The sequence below is a fragment of the Talpa occidentalis genome, unplaced genomic scaffold (assembly GCF_014898055.3).
Source record: "Talpa occidentalis isolate TD23 unplaced genomic scaffold, MPIMG_talOcc4v2.1 talOcc4.6, whole genome shotgun sequence".
Classification (NCBI taxonomy): domain Eukaryota; kingdom Metazoa; phylum Chordata; class Mammalia; order Eulipotyphla; family Talpidae; genus Talpa; species Talpa occidentalis.
In genome coordinates, this window is record NW_023604972.1 from 132,063,576 (window position 1) to 132,083,571 (window position 19,996).

A 19,996-nucleotide genomic window follows, 5' to 3' on the forward strand; every position below is an offset into this window, starting at 1 on the left:
AGGGTGAGAGAATTCACCAGAGCCAGAGCAGGGAGCAGAACAGGCAGAGCAGAACAGGCGAAGTACACTGCTGAGGGGAGCAGCGGGTGGCAGGAGAGGTCTGCGCGCCATGTGGGACCCTCACCCAGGGGCCGGGGAATGAACCGGCACTGCGGAGGCTGCTGGCAGCTTTGCAACCCAGCACTCAACCGCTGTGCTACCAGGGAGGCCCCACAGTATACAATTTAGTGGTTTTTACATTCACTACTGACTCATTCATATGTTAGGCTAGACTAATGCTAATACATGCTAGTCATTGTGCAACCATCAGCACTGTGTAATTCCAGAACTTTCCATCACTCCAGTAGAACCGCCATCCCTATTAGTCACTCCCTGTGCCCAGTCACTGCCTAACCCAGCCCTAGGCAACCAACAGTCTGCTTTCTGTCTCTGGATTTATCTTCTGGGCATCTCCTGTAAGTGGAATCATATACCCTGTGGGCCTTTTTGCTGGCTGCTTCCTCTTACCATGAGGTTTTCAAGACTTACTCACATCGCAGCGTGTATTGGTTCTTTATCCTTTTTTATGACTGAATAGTATTCCATTGTGGGGACAGATCATGTTTTTTCAAATCTAATCACCAGTTGATAGACACGAGGGTGGGTTCCAGTTTTGGGCTATTGTGACTAGGATTGCTGTGAACATTGTGTTCCATCTAATGTGTGGGCTATGCTTTTATTTCCCCTGGGGGCACCTGGGAGTAGACTTCTTGGGTCAGATGGTAACTCTGTCAGCAACTTTTTGAGGATGTGCCAGACAGTTCCATGGCAGCCACACCATCTCACACCCTCACCAGCAGTGTCTGAGGGTTTGAGTGTCTCCACACCCTTGCTGTCTTTTTCTTTTTGCTGAGACTAGTCTGTCAAGCTCCTTTTTATCCAGGAAGTATGATTTTATGAAAAACAATGAAAATTCTGCAAAAAAATTCATTAGCATGGATGCAACAAATGAAAAATAGTTATTTTATCTACTTCCTGCTGTGCTCTTGGTTATTTATTTTTTAGAAAGTCACAACAAACTCCTGTTCTGAGTGACTTTGTGTATTTTTTCTGAAAACAGATGCTAGTTAGACCCAACCAGGATTTCTTTAAGAATCTTATCCATTTTTGTTTATTTCTGGTTTTTGTTTTCTGGGGGAAGAATTACTCTTGTCAAGAGTAGGAAAGGTCAGTAAACTCCAGGAAGAAGAGGCAAAGGACATCTGGTTGTTATGTTCCACGCAGAGCGCAGACATTTGCGATGGGCCTTTATGTCCTTACTATTATATTTCTCCTACTGTTTCCACTAAAAGGAAGAGCAGAGCAGCCCTACAGCCAGATGTTGTGTGTCCCTTAGAGAGTGCTCCCCATTAGCCCACGGGTTCTTACAATGAGAGTTTTATTCATTTTCTGAAATGTGCCTCTCCTATCCCTAATCTACTCTTGTCTTGTTCTGCTACTCCTTATGTTACGTGATTATTCCCTTTGGGAGAAAGAGACTAGACGGGGAATGTATACGAATAGGCATAATTTGCCACTGATGTGTTGTAAGCTTTTTAGAGCAAGGAAAATTTTATATCCTGTTGAGACTTTGATAGTGTCTGGCGTACAAATAAGGGATTCAAAAGGTAGTTATTGGAAGGATGGGCTTGTGGAAGGGGGCTGGGTGGGTGGGTGGGTGGATGGACAGACAGATGGATGGATTTACGGGTGAAGTGACTTCTAGATAAATAAATGAATTTTACGTATGTTGGCTGACCCTTTAAATCGACTTTCCTGTTTTCATTTACAGATGTATGTGTTGGCTGCGCGCGGATGGTTTAATAGGTGGAAACATTGGAATTTTTCCTTTGTCACAATTCTGCAGAGTTTGAGAGTGTCTCAGCAGCTTGGAGATCTCACGGTTTTCAGGGTTACATTGTTCCTGAGATTATTTCTCTCGACTGTAGTTTATGTGAAACCTGTTTCAAGGAATCATGAGGGAGTTGGGGAAAAGTGCGTCAGGACTGAATCAACTGGAAGCTCAGGCCCCCTCAGCCGTGAGCATGATAGCTCCGGAGAGTCACGCGCTCGTCATTCATGCACGTCGCCACTTAGCGTCGTTTGCTTTGGCTCTGATTTTGCTGGGATGTGGGGGTGCCTGTGACCCTTTGTATCTTTACTTGGGAAACATTGAGCAAAAATTAGCTCGTTGGTGGTGATGACTTTTCCTGTTCTGCCTTCTTTTCCACCTGCTGTTAGGCACGTGCTTTCCATGTCAACCCTGCAGGGACCTGACCCTTCCCAGTGGCTCACAGCGTGGCAGAGTGTGACATTATGGGCAGGGCAGCAGGAACGCGTGTGGGTGCCATGTGCATGCGGTCCCCCTGGGCGCACCGAGACTGGAGCTGTCAAAGGCACAGGACAAAATGTGAGCTTTCGACGAAGGAATCCAGACGGGCCACAGTTTACAGTTATGCTGGGTTTTTTGGTGTGTTTTTGAGTGACTTGTCTTCAATTTACTGCGCGTCTTTCATGGAAATGGCGTTAGGGATGATCTTGGCTCTGCAGGCAAGCCCCAGGGCGATGGTGGTGATGACTTTGCTGGAAGCTGCAGCTCGGTCGTAGCTGCGTGGGGCAGAGACAGTCTTACAACTGTGGGTGGCTTCCCAGCGGGACCACGGAGGACTTCTGTAGGGCGTTCCGGGGTCACCCAACACTTCTGGCACAGTCTCGGGCAAGGGGATTGTGTCTGAGTTCTGAAGCAGAATGTCAGCAACGCGTTTCCCTGGGACTTCATCGTGGTATCCTCTCCGCTGCCACAGGCATTTCTGGGGGTTGTCTCAGTTGTAAACAAGCACCATCGTTGTTTGTAAATGCAAGATGGCGCCCACTTGGGATCTTCCCCTATTTCCACCATGATGGGCTGTAAGTTCGCTGTTTCACTCCTGAGCCTCCCTTTGACTTTTCCCTCCTGGGAAGCTGGTGGCATCTTGGCCTGGCCCCCTCATCCAGTTCTGCATCATTTGAGATCTGGGCTGAAGCCACCTGGGTTCCATTCAGAGCCAGTGCTGAAGGCATCCTTTTGGGGATCTGATGCACGTGGTTCAGAAATGGTCACCACCCTCGGGTCATAAAATCAGAGCTCACTCAGCCCTGCAGGCCCTCTGCATCCACACTGCATCACTGGGTGCCCCGAGGAAGGAGAGAGCACCCCCTGCTGCAGGGGAGGCCTGGAGAGAGTGAACAGCCTTGCTGCTTCACTGACCCCGGGTCCCTCCCGAGGGGTGGCGGTCCCTGCAGGGAGAAGTCTTAGCTTCTACCTTCCCCTCTCATTTCTAAATCCCTGGGTCTGTATACCCTTGTCCCCATGCTTGGATTGACACTGCATTTTCCATGCTCATTGGTACATATGATTGTGTCCCTCTCTCTATCCTCATTTGCACCATTTCCAGGCTTTCTGATAAGTTTTGCATCGGAGCTTCCCAGCCTTTGATGTTGAAACAGTTCCCGAGGTTTAAGAGCACAGTGGACCGATTTTGTCTGTGCATGAAAACATTAAAAGGCAGTTCTAATTAATGCTGAAGTGCATTTAAAACTATCCAGTGGGCAGTGAGGGTGATGGAGTGTCTCTGGCACCATCACCTCTTTCCCCATCAGTTCGCCTGGTGTGTCGAAGCCTATTGCAAAGTCTCCCTACAAGCCGCTCCCCACCCTTCTGCCTGCACCAGTTTAATGTCATCGGAAATGAGATCGGCCCCAGGTTCGCTGGGTCTAGGCTTATCCTAAGTCAAGAGCTTATAGAAAGTCCCAGAATTTAGACACCAGGGTCTGCTTTCAATGAATTAGATCACCGACACAGATTGGTTTTGAAAACTTGTTTCATTTGCCTGTGGTGCTCACCCTCTGTGTGACTCGAGATCAGAAGTTCTCCTGCAATCTAGAACACCCTTCAGCCCCAGTCTCTGCAACCCATTACCTCTGCAGAGGTCACAGTGCCCGGGCTGAGGGACCTGAACTTTGCATGTTATACAAGCCACATGTGCTTTGAGGGGGAGATGAGTCATAAAAATTATGATAGCATCTCCTAAATGCACAAGAGTCCCACTTCCGGAGAGAAGAAAAATGACTATACATCAGGAGAAAAAGTGCTTTTTTTCCCTTGGTATTGCGATATCGTATCCACTTCCAGTGTCTGGACCTCATTATCGAGGGCAGGACCCCGCAATCCGAGCCTGTTGCCTGAGACACCTAACCAGGGGGCTTCACCACTGAGTCACTGCAGGAAAGAGAACTTCCTTCTGGTTGCTGAATTGCTGCTGAATCCCGGCAGATGCAGATCACCAAGCATTTGTCTTGTACCTTACAAAGGTATTTGACCTTTTCACCTTTTAAAAAAAAATCTGATTGCATTTCACGAACAAATTGTGACTTTATCATGTAGATCATTGGAGAATCCTAAGCCTTGGTATTTAACTCAGGCCAAGAGAGCAGTTCTGGGGAAAAGTCAGCCCCAGGCCCTGTGTCGTGTGCTGGGCGAAGGAATGTGCTCCTTGCAGTGCATCTGTAATTAGAACATGCCACACAGCATGGTATTTAAAGCCCATCATCATTATCTTTTTTTTAGGGTGTTTCCCTACCTTATTTTTAAACTTAACTTTTTCGATCAGGAAAGAAAATCATTTTTTAAATCAGAACAGAAATATTACAGTTTTTTAAGGGGCAACAGTAGACTGAAATCGACGGTACTGATTTTATCTTCTTTTCCTTGGAGAGCTGCAAACCTTTTGTGCAAGGGGCCAGAAGGTAAATATTTTAGACTTTGCTTAGCTCCTTCATGTGGCCATGGTAACGGGAAGGAGCCAGGTAAAATTGGTTGCCCAGAAAGGCACCTCAAATCACAGGCAATTGGCAGGGAATTTGTGTTCGCTTCCGGGGAGAGGGGCTAATAATTAAGCAACATGAGACAGGGCTGCATTTTACCACGACTTCAGCTTTAGGTTTGCCTGGGAAATCTTCCATGTGGTCTCCTAGCCCCCAGCGTGCGTGAGGAGGGTGCAGGGGGATAGTCAAATGCCACAGAGTTTTAACATAGCCCTTTCTCTTAATCGTCATGACTATGAGTGTGTGTGTGTGGGGGGGGGGTTCTTCTTGATACCTCCATACCCTGGATTATTCCCATCATGGAATGATTAAGAGTATTCATGAGCAATTGAGAAGTATATAGGCTGGGTAGTGAACCTTTCAGGGGTGATTTGAAATGACCAAGGGATGGTGATACCAAGGGATTACCATCAGAGGACCACAGTTGAGTGTGTGTTAGCGCATGTTAGAGTTGCACAGCCATCAACACATCTGGCTTTAACAATTCCACCAACCCCCAAAGTTCCTTTTTTCCACATTGACAGTCACTATGTTCCTCCCTCGCTTCCCCCACACCCCTAGACCTGGCTCTGGGTAGCTATTCATCTGGGTCTATGAGTTTGCCTTTTCTAGAAATTTCATGTAATGAAACCACACAATCCTTGCTCTTGTATGTATGAGTTCCTTAACTCAAGCATGATATTTTTGGACATCACCCTTGGTGGTGGTTCTATTCGTGATTTGTTTTTTCTATTCCTGGAGAGTTCCGAGGTATAGACATATGTTTTATTTCTGTATAAGCTGATAAGCATTTGAATGGTTTCTAGTACTTGACTGTTATGAATAACACTGCTGTAAATATTTGCATACCAGATGCACTGAAAAAGCATTCTTTTGGGCAGGTATATTCCTGGGACTAGAATGTCTGGGACATAGGGTGATGGTTTGTCTTTCTGCTGAGCTGTCTTCCAAGATGCATGCACTGCTTCATGCCCTCCCCAGTGTCTCCACATCCTCGCACACACGGTACAGTCTTTTTTCATTATGGTGAGGATGACGTCGTTGGCAGCAGGCAATGGAGGTCCTGTGATCCTCGCTTTGAAGAAGAGATGCTATTTCTTGCCTTGTGCTCCTACAGGATGGTTCTGGAGATCAAAGGAGAGGGAAATTTAGGTGCAAGTGCTTTGTATTGTAACAACGTGCAGAAAAGATTTTAGCTGTTACATTGAACACGTATCTGACTTAGAGATTAAGATGAAAACTTGCCCAGGGTTTAATACAACATGTATGTTATGGTCAAACTTGTTCCACCTGCTTCTAAAGGCAGTTTTGCCTCAAAATGTGAGCCTCCCCCATATGCCTGCACTGTACACTCAATTATCAGCCTTATTTAATAATGACAGAATATAATGGCTTGCGTATGGCGGGCAAATTTTTCTTCCTCGTTCCAGCTTGGATGGTCTGGTAAATGTCTGCTCGTGACTTCATTTTCAGATGCCTGTGGGTGGCCTCTTTTCTGGGCTGGGGCATATGTGTTCTGTTGGGGGAAGTAGAAAGTTTGGGGGTGCAAAGAAACCACCACCACAAACAGTCTATGTAAAAATATCCATTTCAACGGTTTTACTTTGCAATTCTGATTCTATGAAAAGAACCAGTTTAAACTTTTTCTAAGAACAAAGGGAGTGTGTTGAGTATGTTTCCCTCCCTGCTGGTGGAAGGCAGCTGCTGTGAACTTGGGGGAACCAGCCAATGGGGTTTGGATCTGAAATCTGGGCTGGGTTTAATGTGAAACTTGCTTTTATCAGCAGCTTCACACCTGTTGGGTAAGACCTTTGGACCAAGGAAGTTGAACTGTTTGATCCTGTAGGATTGGGTCAACAAAAGATTTTATAGTATTTTCAGATCAAGAAGGTTGAAGGACCCACAACAAAGCTCAAATAAAAGAAACTGTGTGCTGTGTAGCTTCTAGGAGTTGGGAGGTTTATCTTAATCCTTGGTGATGCTTTGTAGTGAGTGTTATTTCAGAATAAATTCTTAATGTGATTCTTATGAGAAAGTTGTAATCATTGGGAAATACTTTTATGAAATCCTTTCTTAAAAAACGCAAGTAGTGGTCACAGCAAACAGAATACTTTGGGCTCGGGATTCTGGGGTGGAAGTTCATTGTGAATTATCATTTTATGAGTTAAGCTAACAAGTGAAGGTGCCCGCAGTGTGCCTTTGAGAGAGGGGATGCAGGTATTTCACAGCTTTCAGTGGTAAAGTCTCCAAGCTGTGAATTAAAGAAAGGATGGAAAAGGTAGTCCAGGCACTTAGAAGTCTTTCTCTAGCGCATTACAAATATCATGGCTTGGGTGTGGAATGCTGTTTGCGGGACTAGTCTAGAGAGTGCCTGAAGTCTGTTCTTTCGGGAAGCAGCTGTCACTGATAAGACTTGAGGACTGACAGGCAGATAGCTGCAGACATCCCTCTTCCCAGGTGTTACCTGTGCCTCAGTCCTAAGTGCAAGGCAGAGGTACAGGATTGGCCTGGGTGGAGACGGAGCTTGCCCTGCTGCTATGTGCTTCCATCAGGCAGCCTCCCAATTTACGAAGAAACTGCATGTCCATATTTGGTGCTGTTTTCCATTGTGATGGTGGAAGATTTCAGTCCCTCTTAGGAGGGTGTTTGAAGAAGTCATCCTGAAGCAACTGAAATAAGAAGGCCTATGGCGAATGCCCATGGGGTTTCGAGAGGGGGTGAGCCACCTGAGCAGGTGATGGGGAGCACGGGCCTGCGCCATTTTAACTGGGTCTCCAGACACTGTGATCTGCTCAGAAGTGCTTGTAGAACCTTATGCAATGGTCTTCCTCCTCCCAGAACCCCGAACTCTGGCTGACTGGCTCCAAGTGCTTTCATTGACCTCAAGGTTGACTTACAGGGATCCCAAGTAGCAGGGGTAACAGCAAACGCTTTCAGTCTGGCTGGTATGTTTTAAACAGGGGCATCACTGAGGGAGTCAGTACCTATTAATTTGGATTTTAAATCTTCCTACATTCTCCCTTGCAGGAGGACAACAAAGAGCAGATAGTTGTTTGTAAAAATTGGTCACTTATCAATGCTCTATCAGTCATCTGTATGCTGTTGTAGTTTAATTATTGACTGCATTTTACTGTTAATGCATTTATTTCTGCCTTACTTCAGGTAATGAGAGTCAGGTGATGTGTGGGAAGAGCATGGGATGGGAATTGAAGCGATTAAAGCCCTGGATTGGTCACCATCTGTCATATTAACAAGGGCTGTTGCTCTGTCTTCCCAGCCATCTGAATGGGGGGCTCTCTATTACTTGTGAGACTCTAAGTGCCTGACCTTCCCCCTCATGGGTACAGTACTGAAAGCTGCTGTTTTTCTGTTGACCAACAATATAAAGTAGTCTAGAGAGATGAGTTTATTTCCATGTTATTTATGCCTTGCCAACTCTGTGCTGGGGACGGTAGTGGTTCCTTAAACAAGAATCCACATAACCAATGTATTTTAAACATTTCATTCAGCATTTCAAATAATACAGAAATTGAACATATCAATGAAATGAGATTAAAGGTTCTTAGAAAAAGTTCAATTGAAGTGACTTCCAGTGATAATTTTGCTTTAATAGTTTTACTCCGGTTTTCATTGGAGTGGATGAAATTATTGAACAGAGTAGAAATAACTTCATGAGAGAGTAAAGCTCATTCCATCATATGCGTAGAAATATTCATCATGTCATAAGGGTCCTTGATCATTTGAATGACCAGTTCAACTTCGCACCCATCCTTGGAAACATGGCTTTCTTGTTGTGAAGTCAAAGGTAGAGGAAATTCAGTATTGCAGCGCTGAATATTATGCTTGTTTTATTTGGAAATGAAATCAACGCTAGAAAATAAATATATCCCAGGTTAAAACAATAGGATCTGGAAGTTGCTCTTTTGGGCCATAATCCCAGATGCTGGCGGGCATTCGGGGCCTGGCAAACTTCACTCCTGTGGGTTGGGTTTGATAGTTACTAAAACTTTAGTCCCTCTCTCAAGGGTTCCAGTTGACACATGGAATTTATTCAAGAAGGACATCGGGGGTGCTTTCTTGCCCTCCACGTGGGCACGCACATGGATCTTGGGCCCTGGAAGATGGGAGCCAACAGGGCCCCAAAATTCTCAACTTGGGGCAAAGTAGCCAGTGTCCTGATCAAACTTGTGGTTTCTGGAATCCAGCTGCCTGACGCAGTTTTCTCCCAGCCTCCTGATGATGGCCAAGTTTCTTCAGCCCAAGGCTTCCACTTCTTCATCTGTAAAATGGGAGAGATGGCAGCACTTGCCTCAAAGGGTGATTGTTCCTGCAATGAGATAATGCACAGAAATCACTTGCATCTTAGTAACGCGGGGCTGCTGTTACTTAGTCCTCCTTTACTGCCGCTGTCCATGGGATGCTCTCAGCCGTGCTCGTGTGTGGCGAAGACTGTGGGTGCAGCTTTCTGAAGAGTTGTCCCTTGCTTGTTTGAGAAAGACATTGGCTTTCCCCAAAGTTTATTTTTTTAAAGGAATGTAGTAGTCATAGCAATTTTGGGGGTGGCGTTTGGACACAAGTGCAATCCAAGCTCATGGTTAAGCCCTGTTTGTTTTGTTTGCAGGGAGCACGGGTCTGGCTGAGGGAGAATGGCCAGCATTTCCCGAGCACCGTGGACTCCTGCGCGGAGGGCATCGTCGTCTTCCGGACAGACTATGGCCAGGTGAGACGTCCCTGCGACTCCCGCCGTCCGTGCTTGGCTCCCTTGGGCAGTCCTGCGTGAGGGCGTCTGTGCTTTCTTCTCACCCCATGCACCTGAAGCATCTTTTCTGTGTGGTAAAACAGAATCCCAAAAGGAATCTGTAATGCACATGTGGTGTGAGTGAGATGCAATGAAATTGTATCCCAAGTGGAACACAGGCAGTGTCCCCACAGTGTGAGACAGAGAGCCCTGTGCTGGCATGGTCTCCTTTCTGGTGTCTTTTCCAAGAATTTAGATGCATAGCCTACAAGCAATTTGAGAACACATTCTAGATTTATTGATATTTGCTGATTGGTTGCATTTTCACTTCTGTAAAATTCTTAAGCATTTCTTAAGCATCTGTTGCAAACACGTACTGACCTACACTGAGCACCTAGTGGGGTCCTGCTCCCTGAAGCACATCGACCAAACCTCCAAACCTGAGCCTCTTTACATGCCTTGTTAGACAACTGAGGAAGTTCCTTCTGGTTGTGGAAGTCCCACTAAAGAGTTTCCAACCTTTAGTATAAAACACAAGAAAACCCTTATCACTGAAATCACATGTTAATCCAGAATCTGGCTCATCAATGATATTTGGACAGTTGTGAAAGAAATCCAACTTCTCCAGGGTGATAAAGAAGCTGATCTTAATGTCACTGATGGGTCCCTCTTTCAGAGGTACATATCAAAATTTAAGACATCACGAACGAGAAGGATGTCACATGGCAGTATGCACAACCCTGTTTCTGAGTCTAGTTTGCAACTTGTGTTGAGAACAGAAGCTTGGTCTGAGACTGCCAAGCTTGTGTTGCATCGTCTGAGACAGCCAAGCCACCTAACCATCAACCCTACAGGAGGGATGATCCCTTGGTGGTTACTGTCTTCTGATTCTTGACTTAATAAGCAGTGATGTTATTGGGCTCTTTTGCAATTTCTTAGTTTCTTTTTCACCTGAGAAATTTGAGTGATCCTACAGGATTTATCTTTTGGTGGAAATAGATGGACATTGTGGGGGAGAGGAAATCACATAGATAATGGTCACCGCCAGTGTGGACACGACTCTGATGTCCAGCCCAATTTCTTTTTTTCTGATTCTCAGGGAATTTCGTGTGATCTAGAAACCAGGACCTAGTCCATGACTTTGCTGTATTGCTTTAAAGATTTAAGTTCCCAGGCAGAATCACTCAGCATCTTCTTTCTTCGCCTTTCATTTTTCCCAGACAAGAATTCAGGGTTGGTTTGTTTTCCCAGACTCTACACACATCTCAAGATGCCATAAAAAAGGCAAACAATACCTTTTTATTAAGTTACATCGCATTATAAGTTTCAGGTATGCATTGTCGATAATCCATTTATTCCATTCACTTCATTGCTAAATGTCCACACCTGCCCTGCACCCTGTCAGGACCCCCTGTCCAGATCTACCCACCCCTGTGCCCCCCTCCCTTCTAGTAACAAGTGATAGTCCTTATATTCTAAGTGTTTATTTGGGTTAGTTTTATCTGTTTTCTCCGTATACCACAAATGAGTGAAAAACCATGTAGGGTGTTCATCTCTCATACTTAAACAGTGTATTTGACCTAACTCTGTCCTGAAAGTGTTATTAAAATATTTAATGGAATTCTTTTTTGTCATTGACTTCATCCCCAAGAAACTTTGATTTTTTACCTTATTAACCTTTTTCCCTCTTTTTAAAAAATAATGGTAAAAACACTCATAGCATTAAATTGGCCCTCTTGACTGTTCTTAAGTGCACGGTTCAGCTGTGTCAAGATATTCTCATCGTGGCACAACAGATCTCTTGAACTTCTTCATCTTGCAGTATTGAAACTCTGTGTACAAAAGGCCACTTCCTACCCCGCCTGCCCCCCAGCCTGGCCAACCACTGTTCTACTTTCTGCCTCTGAGATTTAGACAACTTGAGCTGCACACACACTTGGAATCACAGTGCCTTTTTTTGTGACCAGGCCACTCACTTCAGAGTGTCCTTGGGGTTCTGAAGATGCTTTCTGTCACTCTCTAACTCTGCTTTGCTTGACAGAAGGGGCTCCAGCAGCCCCTCGGTGTCCCTGCCTGGGCAAGTCAGCCACTGCCTCGGGGGCCAACTCCAGCCGGGTGGACAGACAGCTGTCAGAGAAGGGGTGGGGTGGGAGCATCAAGTCCGCGGTTCTGTTCACTCTTGACAGTATTTATGGATTGTGGGTTTAGAAAGAACTCAAACAGAAGAACATGTAGTTAAATTCAAAAACAACTCTCAACTTTGACCTCTAATCTTCGTCGGTCATCAAATGCTTGGTCTGATGTTGTCCGCTCTGTCATTCCCAAGTATAACAAGTATAATTAGTGTGGTGGTTTCTGGAGGAGTTGCCAGGCTTAAAATGCAAGGAGAGTGAAGGAAGATTTCTGAATTGGCTTCAGAGCTGACAGTGGCCAAAAGAGTGTGGATTCTTCTTTCCTGACCTACTTCTCTGTTTGCCTCACAAGTTCATGCTAGAACATGCAGGCGTGGTCACGGGGAACAAATTCACTAACTAGTTCTGGCACCCAGACAACCTCACCTGGGCAGGGAAGGATTCTTAAAGGAATTGGCCTCAGAAATGAAACTTGACCTTGTCCTGGGCGAGTCCGTCCAGGGAACTTCTCAAGGTGTTGACTCCTGCAACCCAATTGGGTATGTCTGTAAAGGGTGTTAAGATACTGGCGTTGGGGTGGAGTGAGTGTCAGTGTTTAGTGAGAACAGGGTGTGGACACTGGAAAAGAGGAGGAAGTGGGTTTGGCTGTTTGACCACGTGAACATAACTAAGGCCCAGAACTGGGCACTTGAAAGTGGTTAAAATGGTAAGTGTTGGGTTCCTATGTCTGTTACACAAAAACATAAATCAAATATACAGAAAATATATAAATATATAATAAAATAGTTACATAAAAATTAACATACCCGAGTGGTAAACTGACAAAAGTTGTCCAGTGGGAATTATTTTATCTCTTTACAAATTTCAGTGACCTTTTTTTTTAAAGATTTTTTTTATTTATACAAGAGCTGGGGTACAGGCCAGATGCACGGGAGGGTGAGAGGATTCACCAGAGACAGTGCAGGGAGCAGAACAGGGCAGACTGACTGAAATGCACTGCTGAGGGGAGCAGCGGGCGCGACAGGAGAGGTCTGCAGCGCCCTGTAGGAGTCTCTCTGGCTGGCCGGGATCGAACCAGCGCTGCAGAGGCTGCGGACAGCTTCACAGCACTGCGCCCAACCGCCGCACCACCAGGGAGGCCCAATTCCAGTGACATTTTATGTGCCAAAATGCGACTCTGAGTCGTAACCACACTCAGAACCAGGGCCCTGGGCTCTTGTGCGTGTGCAGGTGCTGGCCGGCAGGTCCGGGGCGGCCCGAGCGTCTGCATTTCTGACCCGCTCCCGGCGGTGATGCAGCGGCTGGTCCAGGCGCACCCGGAGGAGTGAAGATTTACAAGACCTGCCCGGAAAATGCCTTAGGGTCAGGTTACCTAAAATGAAGCTCGGGAGGGACCCCAGATCCCCTGCGTGGAGCACACCTGTGCTGCTGTTTTAAGGGAAGCCAAGGAGCTAGGAAGAGAGGCTTTCGGTAAAGCTGGAAACTTTTTGGCTTTTCGAAGCTTTTCCTTCTCCCTCCCCTTTCTCCGTGTCCTCCTTCCCAGGAGTCATTTCACCCAGGCGTGGCGAGGGCTGTGCTGCCTCCCTTCCTGCGCTCTCAGGTGATAGGATAAAACACATTTTTAAAAATCCTGCTTGGAAACCAAGCCAAGCCATTGGTAACCGAACCCTAAAATGGAGCGTCCCAGGCGCCGGGGAGGTGGGCCACATTATCCAGTGTGGAGCGTTGGGGAGGCCCTGGGGGTGCCTTTTCCTAGGTCAGTCTCTTTTGCATACTCAGCTGGGTTTTTTGGGTTCGGGCCAGAGCGAACATTTTATTGTTCATTTAAAATTTCATTCTACACTAAAATTTAAGCTGCACACTTGTCACATACATTCACTGTGAGGTGCTTGGATGGCAAAAGAAATATGCGAGTGACACCTTAACACACCTGTTGGAAAGCACCCATAGGTGTGGTGGCCGAGGACAGGGCACCTGGACAGGTCAACACCTGCCCTGGAAGTTAGAAGTTACCTGTGGTCTGGGACAGCGCGCTCTGAACAGGGTTGCGGGAGGGTAGAGCTTCCAAAGCAGTTGGCAGGTGTGGATCTGGCTGGCAGGTGAGCTCCTGCAGCAGTGTGGAGTGGAAGGAAGACATTGGTTTCTTCTGGAACATTCCTGAGGTCCACGGGCAATCCCAGAGTTACTGGGGATGCTGTAAAACTGAGCCATAAGTTCTCAGTTTGACTTCCCACCTGGAGAGTGAACTCTTCTCTGAAAAGAGGGTATGTTTCCTCTGAGAGGTTAGAGTGATTGCAATTTACCCAACTGCCCGATAAGGAGTAGCTTTTTAAGTCACCCCGGTAAGCTTAGGACAATGGCTTTCTGTGATGATTCCGTTGGGTTCTGTTCGCCTCGTCTATATACGGGGTCTTCTGAAATATTTCACTGGCTGAGGATTTAATTGCCCCAATCCACAAGTCACCGCCCCTGTGCTTCTTTTTATTTGCAATGAGTTTAATTAGACGTAGTTTTAAAAGTTATTCTCATTTTATTAATGCACCAAAAGGCCTTCAGATTGCCTGGCCCTTGCAGCCATGCCCACTCCCGAGGAAGCCTGTCCTCCCGGCACCACACAGGAACCCCCGCACTGGTCATTTAGCCTCACATGTCCCACTTAGCCTTCTCCAGCCTTTTTTGTCTTGACCTGGCTTGACCTGTTGGGATTAATGCTACGGACTTAGTGTCGTGCAGCTTGACAATGGGTCGGTGGAGTGATTTTTTCATGGCATTTTGTGCCCTTGTCACCCCTCTCTGCCCTGTCCACCTGCTTGACTCTTGCTTTTCCCTCTGCCCTGCTGTGCCTCCTTGGGCCCCTTGCGTGTCCCCGGAAGTGGGCAGCCTGGGACTGCTCCATACTCTCCCACCCCACACCGTGTGTGCACACGCCTGTGTCCCGGAGAAATGTCCCCCACGTCCCTGGGGACTTAGTCGAGTAGGAGGACCCGGAAACCTACCATGGACAGCCCAGCGTGCCCCCAGTGTCCCTTGTTCCAGGCTATGTCATCCCCAGGCCCCCCAAGTGGCTGGGCGCTGGAACTCGGCGATGTCAGCGCAGTGGCAGGGAATGGGATCTGACTGCTGGAGGTTTGACTGAGTTGAAATTTCATCTGTGAGGGTGCTGACAACACACACGGCCTATCGTCCAGGGTCGCCCCTGCTCTCAGCAGCCGCAGAAGCTGAGGTCCAGGCTTCCCACACCAGCCAGCTGTCAGCGAGCAGCTGCCGGCGAGCGCTCTCCCTGCACCCCTGCTGCCCGGCCCGCCTCCGTGAGCAGCAGCTGGCGCAGTCCCCAAGGGGGTGGCCGCCAGGGGTGGGCCCCTCGAGTCCCCAGCGCAGCCCGGAGCCCAGGCTCTTGCGATGGTGGACGCCAGGGAGGCACCTCAGCTGGGAAGATGGAGGAAAAAGAGTTTTGTGACGGCATTAATGAAGCAAAAGTGGTGTCGTTACAGACCCTCAGCCAAACTCTGGGGCGGCAGCACCCACCTTTCTAGTCAGCCAACCTGGACCTAATCCCACTGCTCTTACGTTGTTTCAAATAAGAGAAGTGTGTTCTGTGTCCATCTCAGTCTTTTTTGGCTCCTTTTGTTTGTGGGAAGGAGCATCTGTTCCTATCGATACATATCTTTTAGGGAAAACTGAGCCACTTTTTTCTGAAAAGGAAAGCAGAGTATTTGTATTTTCACCCCTAGTGGCCTCTCGAGCCTCGGGTCTCCCTGCATCACAATCACTGCTTTCAGTCCAGTTAGCCTGGCTCTGGCCCAGACACATGAAATTGCCATTTCTGTAGAAAGACAGTGGAGTGGCAGCAATTTTGTGTGGCTCAGCCTCAGCAGGTTAATGGCCCTCTAGCTTATTCTTCCATGCGTGTGTATGTGGAAGTCTAACTGCCACATACAGTTTAAGTGTACAGATCAATGATTTGATACATATATGTACTGTGACATGGTCACCACAATATGCCCAGTTAACCTCCCTCACCACACACGGTTCCTAAAAATTCTTTTGGCCCTTTTACACCCCCTGCCCCCAAACCACCACCAGCCTGCCCACTGCGTCTGTGAGCTTGGTGTGTTCTGTTATTGTAGGGTTTTAAGATTTCACATATTAGATCATGCGGTATTTTCCTCTGTGTGACATAGCATCTGTGTGGCCCTCTGTTCTGTGTTTTAGCTTGTTGATGTTTATGACTTAAAGATAGAATTTTGCTGTTTAAACCAAGTTTAATAAAATAGTAGTTATTTTGCAGGCCAGTTGGGGAGCAAAGCACATACCTAATACACCCCTAAAGGCCTGCCCTGGCACCCCTGCCATTCTTAATTTTATTGGGTGTGTATTTCTTTTTTTTTTTTAAGATTTATTTATTTATACAAGAACCAGGGTACAGGCCAGATGCATGAGAGGGTGAGAGGATTCACCAGAGACAGAGTGGGGAACAGAACAGGCAGACGACCGAAAAAACCACTGAAGGGAGCAGCGGGCGAGACAGGAGAGGTCTGCCACGCCTTGTCGGACCCTCACCAGCCTGCGGGGATCGAACCCGCACTGCAGAGGCTGCAGACAGCTTCACAGTGCGGCGCTCAACCGCCTGTGCCGCCAGGGAGGCCCTGGGTGTGTATTTCTTAGCAGCTGTGAAGTTTGTATTCCTTTGGGGGCTTTCAGTTTTTCTCGTGTGTGTGTGTGTGTGTGTGTGTGTGTGTGTGTGTGTGTGTGTGGGGGGTAGTAAGTATAAATAATGATAAATTGACCATTTCAAGTGTGTGATTCAGTGGCATTAATTACATCCCTTATGTGTGCAAGCATCACCATTCTTTCCAGAATGTTTTCATGACTCCAAGCAGAAACTCCAACCATTAAGCAAAAATTCCATATATAATTTATTTTTAAGCTACTTTCCTCTTGGATTACCTTTGCTTGTGCTGCTTTTAGAAATAATAGCACATTAGAAATACTAGTTTGTATCCCTTCTGGAAGAATAGATAATGCCAAGGGAGAATTGCTTTAAGCCCAGCTTGATGCCTGGATTGGAGATTCTGGTGGCGACTTTGAGGAGCTCTTGGCCCTGACCATGTGATGTGCCCATGGGGGGTGGATGCTGTCCCAGCGTATGGGCAAGGAACCTTCCAGAGAGGAAGGTAGCTGCAGAACCATCCACAAGTGAGGAGAAAGAGGATTTGACATGTGACATGTAAGTTTTTAGAAATCAGATGGATTTGGCTGCTGCTCTTGAAACTTCAGTATGGGGCCATCTGTTTTTCTTGGAATTTACTTCAATCAAAACATTGCAGCTGTATTAAGAAGACAATTTTGAGCCAGGGAACTCTTAAATTCTCTGTGCTTTTCCCACATTCCACTATTTCATCCTGGAAATACCCGTCTCTGCAATGGATGTTAAATACCAGCCAGTGGAGTTTCCTAGAACCAGAATTCTACACTCCAGAGACTGAAAACCACTGGGCCTTTCCATCTTGCTTTCAAAACCAAGCAAAAGGCAATTTGTTCAACTTCTGGGTGATGTTCAGGATGCCATGTGATTCTCTAACCCTCTTCCAGGAATTTGCTTTGGCATCTTGTGACTCAAAGATAGAAAGTCAAATGTTTCCATTAATTCTCACTTGGGGACCCTAGGGGGAAGCATCATCTGCTTGTTTATTAGTGCACTTCAGGACAGGACATGCGCCTGCTGGCAGATCTCTACGAAGAGGCTGTTCTGGGGGATGTGCCTTTCCAGGGTCAAGGCACCTCTGTCCCGAAGAGCCATCACCTTGACCTTGTATTAGGTGTGTGTTGGATGCCTCTCTCTTCACCAAGTCCTCTGAAAAGGGGATTTGTCATTGCTAGGTCCCTACATCCCTGTGTAGAGCCCAGCCCGTGGAGGCCCAATGAACCACAAGTGTCTGGACGAAGGTCCCTGCATCGCCAGCATAAGGCCAAGCAGGTTGCTAGAAGGTGGTGTGGCCGGTCAGGGCTGTTCTCACGTAACATTTTAATAAATAAAATCTGCAATCTTCAAGGAGCATAAGTGACAGAAGAGAAAATCACATGTCCCATGGGTCATGGGAGTTTCAGAGTGTCATTTCTGTCCTGGTAGTGTGGACACCCCCCAAACTCTCAGGAGTTTGGGTCAGAGATGGGAGGAGCATTGGTGATAATTAAAGAGAAACTTTTGCAAAGGAGTTATTCACCCAAAAGACTCTGAAAACATCTGAATTGTACTTTCACAGGTTGAGGGGGAGTCGGTGGGGTGGAGCTTGGTGCAGAACATTTTCCCTAGTTTGGCATTTGAAGCCTCTTATTCCATATACTTCAGCATCGACCTTGAAACAGGAAACAACTTACAGTGACAAACACTGTAAGACACTTTGCTTTCTCAGGAATGTGGGTGGCACCAAGGGTGTAGACCTTGACTGGCCCAAGCGCTTACACCCTTTCTGTTACCGCCATATTCCCTGCACCTCTGAAAAATCCACTGGCAAGATCTGGAGACACCCTAATCTCTGGGACCTGCCCCTGCTCGTTTAAGTGAATCCAACTTATTTCTGACCCTTTCAGAAAACAGCTTTTGCCTTCCTACCCCAAGCCATTTGCACCCTGTGGCTTGGCCTTCACCGCCTGGATCCCCGCTGGGTAGGTGGAGCTTGGGGAGGGGATCGGATCATTATCAGCAGTCCTGGGCTCAGCGAGTTGGAGTGGGGGGGGTTCTGCTGTGCACACACAGCAGGAGAGAGCAGTGGCCAGTGGCCTCTGCCCTGAGTCACCACCTTCTTTCACTTCCGCTGCTCCCCTGGTCCAACTTGTTGACTTCTTTGTGGTTATCTCGAGACTTTGACCTCCTCTTCCCTCCCAGGGTTCATGGACGGAGCTTTCTCTTCCATCATAGTCTTGGTCTCTTTTTTTACGCTCAAGCCTGTCTCTGCCCTGCCTCTGCCTCCCAACTTCTGGGTCCCAGGCTCTGCTCTGTGCTGCTCTCAGCAACCCCGTGTACTGGTATAAGCCTGTGGTAGCTCCAGACCCTCCTTGCACCCCGTGAGAATCCTGGTCCTGCAAGGCTCACATCCAGCATGAAGAGAAGGGCTGGTGTTTGGTCCAATGGCCCCACCATTGTCTGTATTTTGCATTTAGCTTAGCAAGGGAAATTGCCCAGACTTGAAGGCAAATAGGATGCCATCATGCATGCTTGGTACCATGAACACAAAAAGCTGCCAATTCATCCCAGATACTAAGCTCAGACCAGGTATAAATTATGACAGGGAGGAAGTAGCAAACAAAATCAAAATAGTATTTTTTTTTTTGAGGCTTTAGTCCTAGGCCTCTATAATATCATTTTTGTGAAAACTATCTGAATACCTTGTTTGACAGTAAATCAACTCAGAAATGATCTGAGAATCACAAGAATCTGACAAGCTGTCATTTAATGCTGGGCATAATTTCAGTAGAAAAAGCAGAGGCAGTTGGTTCAAATTTCAGGCTGTTGTCAGTTTGTGACCAAATTCCTTTCTGTTCCACAAGTTCATGGACAGGCCTGTTATTAAGAACCAGCTTTCCTGAAGACTTGGTGATAATGCCTGGAGAATTGACTGTCTAGTCTGGAGGGGTTCCTAAGATCAGGACCACAAAGATGGATTTGGATACAAGAAACGCACCAAGAATTGGACCAATATTGAGGAAGTCCTCTGTGGCCTGGTTCCAACTTGAAACATGTTGAATTCCAACCCAGGATGCCAGGGAGTGAGACTGGGGAGTGACATTCTTCCCCGTGGGGATGGGGAAACCCCCTTCTATGCTGTGTCCTGGGGATGGGCCTTTCAGGTGGGCAGAGGGGAGAGGTTGATATCTGGGTGCTTCACCCTATGGGTCACCATGTGTGTGGCATCCACCCGTGGGTCCTGGGTAGCCCTCAGGGCTGCCCTGTGAGCAGGGCACTGGCACCATCATCCAGCGTGGGGTGTGAGCTGGGGCCAGCCGCTCGGCCCGGTCAGGGATGCTGCCCGTGCTGGGTTATGGGCCGAGAGCTCATCATTCCAATTGTTCCCATTTTGCTTCTTCAGGAGAAACGTGAAGTAGGACGGGGTGCGGCTGGTGAGGGGGGCTGTGGCCAGGTCACGCCTCATCCCAGCGGCTTCCGTGTTCCTCTCTCGGCCCCAGGGATCCTGCGGGCTATCTTCCGTCTCGCACTGTGCTGTATCTTGAAGCCACTCGTCAAGAT

The 19,996-nt window shown here is 47.3% G+C and overlaps 1 protein-coding gene across 2 annotated transcripts in view; it reads left to right on the top strand.

The window, feature by feature from the left end:
- The window catches only part of MYO10 (myosin X), a 192,320-nt gene that overhangs the window by 28,833 nt on the left and 143,491 nt on the right, over positions 1-19,996 (top strand). For both annotated transcript variants that reach the window (XM_037529096.2, XM_037529095.2), the window contains exon 2: positions 9,503-9,601. In XM_037529096.2, the coding sequence (XP_037384993.1) occupies positions 9,503-9,601 (99 nt within the window). The remainder of the gene's footprint in view (positions 1-9,502; positions 9,602-19,996) is intronic.